The 7,326-nt window shown below is 67.2% G+C and overlaps 1 protein-coding gene across 1 annotated transcript in view; it reads left to right on the forward strand.

The window, feature by feature from the left end:
- The window catches only part of OSBPL5 (oxysterol binding protein like 5), a 70,942-nt gene extending 66,417 nt beyond the window's left edge, over positions 1–4,525 (forward strand). The window contains exons 18-22 of the mRNA XM_082749275.1: positions 223–408; positions 600–726; positions 1,778–1,934; positions 2,459–2,561; positions 3,556–4,525. Of these exons, the coding sequence (XP_082605401.1) occupies positions 223–408; positions 600–726; positions 1,778–1,934; positions 2,459–2,561; positions 3,556–3,694 (712 nt within the window). The 3' untranslated portion in view covers positions 3,695–4,525. The remainder of the gene's footprint in view (positions 1–222; positions 409–599; positions 727–1,777; positions 1,935–2,458; positions 2,562–3,555) is intronic.
- Positions 4,526–7,326: the final 2,801 nt, after the last annotated feature.

The raw sequence follows: 7,326 nt of genomic DNA on the forward strand, positions 1-7,326 counted from the left end.
CTAGAGGGCAGCCTGCCAGCGGGAGTTACGAGCTCAGGGTTGGGGAGAAGCACCTCATGGCAAATCTCCAGCACTCTAAGAACCCCTCGGGCTCCCCAAGAGATACTGAGCTCCCTGTCCATGGAGGCAAGCAAGTGGAGGTTGCTGTCTGAGCCTCCGCTCCAGGGCCGGGGTGGTAGGACCGTCCAGGTCACCCACTCAGAGCACGTGCCCCGCTCCTAGGCTCTGGCAGCACGTCACCAGGGCCATAGGCGAGGGCGACCAGCACAGGGCCACACAGGAGAAGTTTTCACTGGAGGAGATGCAGCGGCAGCGCGCCCGCGAGCGCCAGCAGAACCTTGTGCCCTGGAAGCCGCAGCTGTTCCGGCTGGACCCCGCCACCCAGGAGTGGCGCTACCGGCATGAGGAGTGAGTGTGGCCCGGGGTGGGCAGACCGGCCCCATGGGGGCTCCTGCTGCCCTGAAGGGGCGGGTGATGGAGGAGAAGGGGATCCTGTGGGGGCCCCAGCTGCTACTGAGAAACTGAGGCAGGGCCGAATTGGGGCCCTCTGCCCCCAAGGGCCACTGCCCCTGCCAACGGATACCCTCTGGACCCTCTAGCCGCAGCCCGTGGGACCCCCTGAAGGACGTCGCCCAGTTTGAGCAAGACGGGGTCTTGCACACCGTGCGGCGGGAGACCATGGCCCACCAGACCACCCTCCTGGGCAGCCCAGGGCCCAGGCACCAGGTCAGCTCCCCCAGGGTCCCTGCCCGGGCTCAGCCTCAGCGGCAGGAGGGAACTGTGGGGTGTAGATTCGGCTGCCTACCCCACCGACCTCTTACCTGCCTGCCGCTCCCCCTCTGGTCCCCCCACCAGCCCCGTGCACTTATCCCTCCCAGCAGAGGTTCTTCTGCCCACCCTGAGGTGGATTTGCAGGAGGCTGTGTGCAGGGCATACCCGGTGTACGGGGCGCTGTGCAGGGGTGCCCTGGCTTCTAGAGCCCCCACCTGCCCCCCGAGCTTCTATCTGTGATGCTCACAGCACCCTCGCCAGTCTACAGAGGAGAAAACTGAGGCTCAGGGCAGCCTGGGGGTTGCTCAGGCAGGCGGAGGAGGAGTCCACATTCGCAGGGATGCTGAGTGGGGCAGGGAGGGCAGGTGGGGAGGCCCCAGGAACCCTGCAGGGGGTCTCCTGGGACAAACACCAGGTGCAGCTTGTGGGGAAGCCTAGAGGGTCCTCCATGGTGCCACGTGGACAGAGACCACTGCGTGACAGTCCCCACCACATGCTGCTGGTTCTCTGTGCCCGCAGCTGCCTCCCCTGTACACAGCGGGAGGCCAGCGATCACAGGGGCAGAACGGGCACGGACCTTCTGGCCCGATGGCCCCAATTTGCCAGCAAGCAAGGGGCACAGTATCTCACTACCCTTGTGTCCCAGCCCCTCCCCTTCCCCGCCTGCTGTAGCCCCTCAAACCGGGTGGCCCCACCCCCCTCCACGGGCACCGACCTGGATGCCCCCCGGGGTCCCCCTCAGCCTCTTCAGCCAGCCACCCCTCGGCCACTCCTGTGCTCTGGGCAGTTAGCGGCGGTCAGCCAATCCCACAAGTCCCGCTGGAGAGGCCCCCGCAACATTCGGGGAGGCCCGGCTGCCAGCTCCCGCGGTAGGACAGGACCAGCCATCACAGCCACACCTTCTAGAGCAGTCCCGTCCCCAAGGCCAGCACATCACTGTCTCTGCGGGCACAGCCGTGGTGGACCTGGGTGTGCCCCCAGCTGCAGTGGCTCCGTCTCTCTCCAGGGGCCTGGCCCAGACCGGCAGCTCCGCAAGGCCAGCGACCAGCCCTCTGGCCACAGCCAGGTCACCGAGAGCAGCTCCACACCCGAGTCCTGCCCGGAGCTCTCCGATGAGGAGGAGGAGGAGGAGGAAGAGGAGGAGGACGGTGACTTCATTCCCGGTGAGCCCTCCCGGGTCGGCTACTCGGCAGGGTGGGAAGGGTCAGAGAAGCACCTCCCCGGGCGGGTGTATGGCGCACCTGGACCGTCCTCCCAGGGTCCTCCAGCAGGCCTCCCTGAGCCCAGGGGCATGGAGGACCGCGGTCCCCAGCCCTGCACTCAGATTGGCTGGCAGGGGCAGTCCGAGGGGCGGGGCTGGACAGTGTCCGTCTGCGTGTGGCCACCTGATTCTGCTCGCTCCTCCCCGACTCCGTGCCTGTCTCTGCAGTGTGTGAGCTGCTCCCTGCCGTTTCTGTCTCCCAGGGCTTATTAGAGGCCAGCTGAGCTTGGGGTCCCCTCTATGCCTGCCCCTCAGCCCCCCGTGTCGTTAGCTTCACCTGAAGGCTCTTGAGAAGTGGGGTGGGGGCCCGAGCCGGGCACGACCCCGGGACCCTACATGCCAGCTCCCTGGACATGCCCACTCGTCTTTGATTCTCCCTCCATCCCCTGTCCCCTGGGTCCTGTGACGGGTGGCTGGACACCGCAGGCAGCGAGAGCCCGTGCCCGCGGTGCGGGAAGGAGGCACGGCGGCTGCAGGCCCTGCACGAGGCCATCGTGTCCATCCGGGAGGCCCAGCAGGAGCTGCACAGGTAAGCCCCGCTCCCGGGGACACAGCCAGGGCGCCACCGAGGCCAGGGGTACCATGCATCTGGACTGTCACTCAGAGCTAGGACTCTGGGGGTTGGCAGAGGGTCTGGTGGACGGAGGACCGGAAGCAGGAGGCTCTGCCCTGAGCAGGCCCCGGGGGTGGGGGTGGGAGGTGCCACGCTGGAGGGGAACCTGCTGGAACGGGACCAGCCGATGAGCTCTGTGCAAGAAAACAGCGGCTGGAGGCCCAGAGGCCAGGGGTGGGCTGGAGGAGCCGCGGTGAGTCAGGGAGTCAGCCCCCGGCACTGGAGAGGACGCCGGCCGTGAGGCAGGGAGCCGCGGGAAAAGCCAGCCTTTCTGCACACGGTGCCGCCCGAGTCCAGGGTGAGGACATGAGTGTCACGGGTGGCTGTGACACCGTCCACAGACGGGGGACCTCACGATAAATGTTCATGGTCCCCCCGTCCCAGAGACCGACACCGGAGATGTAGGCGGGGACAGGGCCAGATTCTCCGGAGGCCTCTGCCTTCGTGTGCGGAGGGTCGTGCTCTCCCTGTGTCCCCACGGGGTCATCCCTGCGTGTGCGTCTGTGTCCCGGTCCCCTCTTCTCAGAAGGACCCCGGCCAGGCTGGATTAGGGCCCACTCTGGTGACCTCAATTTAATTGAATCGCTTCTTGAAAGACCCCATCTCCAAATAAGTCACACCAGGGGTCCCGACGGCCGGGACTCCAACGTGGGACTTTTGGGGCACGGCGACCCAGGTCAGCCCGTCACAGCAGGAGTGGAAGAGAGGCTGTGAGAGTCCCAGCTTCTCCAGCTGTGACTCCCTTTACCTAGAATCTGGGCCCGGGGGCCCAGTGTAATGGGCTGTCCACTGAAGGTAGGGATGCCCGCCCTGCGTGGGCCGCCCACCCTGCGTGGGCAGCCCTGGCTCAGCCGCCTCCCTCCGCCCGCCCTGCGGGGGCCGCCCTGGCTCAGCCTCCCTATCTTTGCAGGCACCTCTCAGGCATGCTGAGCTCCACAGGGAGGGCCAGGCAGGTGCCGGCCCCAGGCCTCCTGCAGAGCCCCCGCTCCTGGTTCCTGCTCTGCGTCTTCCTGGCCTGTCAGCTGCTCATTAATTACATCCTCAAATAAGAGCCCTTTGGGGGCAGTGTGGGCGTGGCCTGCAGAACTCGGCCAGCCCCCCCCCCCCTTCCAGGCACCTAGCACTTTCAGCCAGCCCCGGAGAGGCAGAGAGAGCCGGCAAGCGTGGCCCCGGCGGACAGAGAGGCCCACGGGGGCTGGAGGACAGCAGGAGGCACCCGGAGGGCCACACCGGCTCCTCCAGAGGAGCCGCTGACCTTGCCGGTGGGACCCTCCGCCCGGTGCCAGCCTTAACGCTAAAGCCAAATGCAGCTTTCGTCCTGCCTCTCGCCCCCTGGTCAACACGCCTGCTCGCTCCTGGTCCAGCGTCCACATGCCCCGCCGGAGTGACGGAACCGGGCGTGGACGGACTGCCCAGGCTTTGCACGGTCACCCCCCAGCAGCATTGAGCTGGGGAGCTTTGGCGGGACAAGCCTGGAGTCCCAGAGGTTCCCACGCCTCCTCTGTCCGGATGCAGAGGGCCGTCCTTCCTGAGAGCCTGCCCGCGCTGCCCAAGGCATGCTCAGAGGGGCCTCCCGGGGCCTCCCGGGCAGACTGGAGCTACTCTGGAGACAGCACTGGGATTTTACTCTGCTTCTGTGCGGAGTGGACAGGACCCCCACAACGCACACCCGGGGAGCCCACCCCGCCTCCCACAGCCTGGGCGTGAGCCGGCACAGGCGTGCGTGTGTGGGCAGGCGTGCACAGGGCGCGGCCTCTCGGGCCCCAGCGTTCCCTGGGGCAGGGAAGCCCAGGTTGGCCACTTGGCTGGGACTGATGCCCGGTCTTCCTGTTTTACACTTTTTTAATAAATGCAATTGCAATATTTTAGGCAGGCTGCAAGCAGCGTCTGGCGTCTCGCCTGTTTCTGTGTCGAGTGCCACTGTGTGTGTGTGCACGCGCGTGTGTGCCCGTGAGCGTCTGTGAGCCTATGTGTAGTCACACTGAGCTTTAAACTATGTGGGGGAGGTGCCATCAGGACCCACCGCCCCATTCTGCAGAGTTTATATCCATGTTCTTGTTCCCTGCCTGCACTCCAGGCCGGAAATAAACAGGCGCACACACTGTGTTGTCTTCCTGGGGGACTTCCCGAAACGTGGGGGGTGTTCCCATGGACAGAAGCCATGCTAGCGGATGCTGTCAGGAGGGCCCGAGGACGGGGAGGAAGTATCCAGGGAAGAATGGGGGGCAGCGTGCGGGCACCCTCCCTCAGGCCCCCAGCTCCTGGACAGGGTGGGGCTCGGCTGGGGAGAGGCAGGGGCGGGTGGGTGATGCCTCTCCAGGCCCTGTGGCTGCCTTGGTCAGAGGGGACCCCAGGAACAGGATCACCCCCCCGAGGGCGGTGCCCCCAGATTGGCTTTGGATCCCAGAGGCCACCCACTGCAGAGGTCGGGTACCCCCGAGATCATAGTTTTCCACGACTCCTTACCAGGGCTGGCTGCCCCTGAGAGGAAGCCTGTGGCCACCTCCTCTTCCGTTCCGACCCCTCCCCCAAGTGTGGCCTGACTCACCAGCTCCGCTGCCACACCCCGAGGCAGCCTCAGAATTCCCTCCAGAACTGGCCCTGTGTCTCTGGTGTGCTGATGTGCTAAACCAACCAGGGAAAGGTAGACGGGTGGACGTGACTCCGCGGGAGCAGCTGGTCCAACCCAGATGGGCAGTTACAAGGGCGTCACGTGGTCCTCGGAAACAGTACAAAGCTGGGCATGGTGTCTGGGTCCCTTGGGCTAACCTGGGTGTGTAGACACTGCTGTGATACTCTTGGGTGCCGGGGGTCCGGAGCTGTGCCTCCCACCCCGCCACGCAGTCCTGCCCTTGCCTTGATCCAGGCATTTCTCATCGCCTTGAACCCTCTCTGGGGTTCTTCGAACCCAAGGTACAGTCTGCCGGTTTCTGACTAAGATTTGTCAAAAAGTGCCAAAACCAAGAAAACCCAGAGCCGTGTGCTAGACGATAAGGCTGAACTTAAAGCAGTTTGTGGTTTGTCTTTTTTTTCCCCTCTCAGAGACTGGGGAGATGGTTTTAAATCTGGAGTCCATTGGACGCCAAATTCAAGGTGAGCAGGAACAAGGCAGTGGGCCCAGCTCGGGATCCTCGGGCTGCGGTCGGCAGAGCAGAAACCGTGGTGGTCTGGGGACACCCACCCTGCCCTGGGCTGCACCACGAGGCGGGGCACCTGCGGGACTCCCTACGAGTCTGGGGTTTGCTCCTTTACCTGCTTCTACCTTTGCTGGGACCCGACCCCCCACTTTACACGTGCCTCATAGTGCACATGGGGTCTGTCGTCCCTGTAAGGACAGGCAGCCCCCAGACTTCTCAAGAGGCTTCCAGCACAAGCCTCAGGAAGCACTGGGCGAGAGGGACAGGGGAGCCATCCCAGGCACATTGCAGACCACCAGCCCTAGACGCTCCACACCCAGGCCCCTGGGCCCCAGGCAAGGGCTGTTTTATGAAGGACCCCTGGGCCCGTGCGTGTTCTGGTTCTAAGCAAAGAAGAGACTCTCCTCTCCTGTCTGCCCCACCCCCACCCCGCCCCGGCTCGGCCTGTACCTGCCATCTACACGGTCAGTAAATCCGCTCCCTCCCGACAGCTCGCGTGGGATCTCCGCCCTGCCCGCGGCCGGCACGCGCTGGGCTGGTCCCGCGGGTCCCCCGGGCTCTCGGACAGGCCGGCCCGCACCTGCCCACCGTGCGGGCGGGTGGGAAGAGTCCGAGTGTCCCCTCCGTCTGCTGGGACGGGTCTTCCCGAGCTGGGGCCGCGCGGCTCCGCTCCCCGCCCCCGACCTCAAAGGTCCCGACGCCGTGCGGTGCCGCGGGCAGAGACGGCGACCGCGGGAACGTGCGGGACAACAGAAGCTGCGGGACGGCGGCGCCCCTCGCCCGCGGCGGCTCGTCCTCACAGGGGCCTTGTCCCGGAGGAGGCCGGCCCCGTCCCGGCCCCCGCGGTCACACCCGAGGGCCTTCGGGGGTCCCCTCCGACTCCACCCGGACAGGCTCGGGACTGGGCGCAGCGGAGGCCGTTTTCGAGTCGGGGCGGGTCGAGGCGGCCGTGCGCGGGGTGCGGACCCGCGCGGACTGCGGGGCGGCGTCTGGGGAGCCCGCCCCGCGGCCCAGCGGCCAGACCCGGCGGGAGGGCGCTCTGGGGGCGTGCGGCGGAGCCGGACAGCACCGCGCCGGCTGCGCTGGGCTTCGGCTCTGCGGCGACGGCCCCACGACCCCCCCCGAGACGCGGGGGTCGGACGGGGCGTCCCACCGGCCTCGGCCGCCCCGCCCGACTTCTAAGCGGTCGTCGGCCGCGCCGTGCGCTCTCCCCGGCGCTGTGCGGCGGGGCTGCCCCAGAGAGCGCGGGGCGCCGCCGCCCCGCTCCACAGCCAGCCGCGCGGGCTCGGGGGTCCCGTCCCCGCCGCCGCCCCTTCCCCCTCTCCGTCCCGCGCATCCTCTCGGGGGAGAGCGCGCACGCGCACGAGGGCGCGGGGCGGGGGCGGAGCGGGGCGGGGAGGGGCAGGGGCGGAGCGGGGAGGGGAGGGGGCGGAGCGGGGAGGGGCACGCCCCCAAAGACTCGGACGTGAGCTCTTCCGGACCTAGGATTGGCCGGAGGCCCCACGGCGGGCGGAATGACGTAGCAGCGCCGCGGGGAAAGGACC

This window comes from Mustela nivalis (assembly GCF_964662115.1).
Source record: "Mustela nivalis genome assembly, chromosome: 9".
Classification (NCBI taxonomy): domain Eukaryota; kingdom Metazoa; phylum Chordata; class Mammalia; order Carnivora; family Mustelidae; genus Mustela; species Mustela nivalis.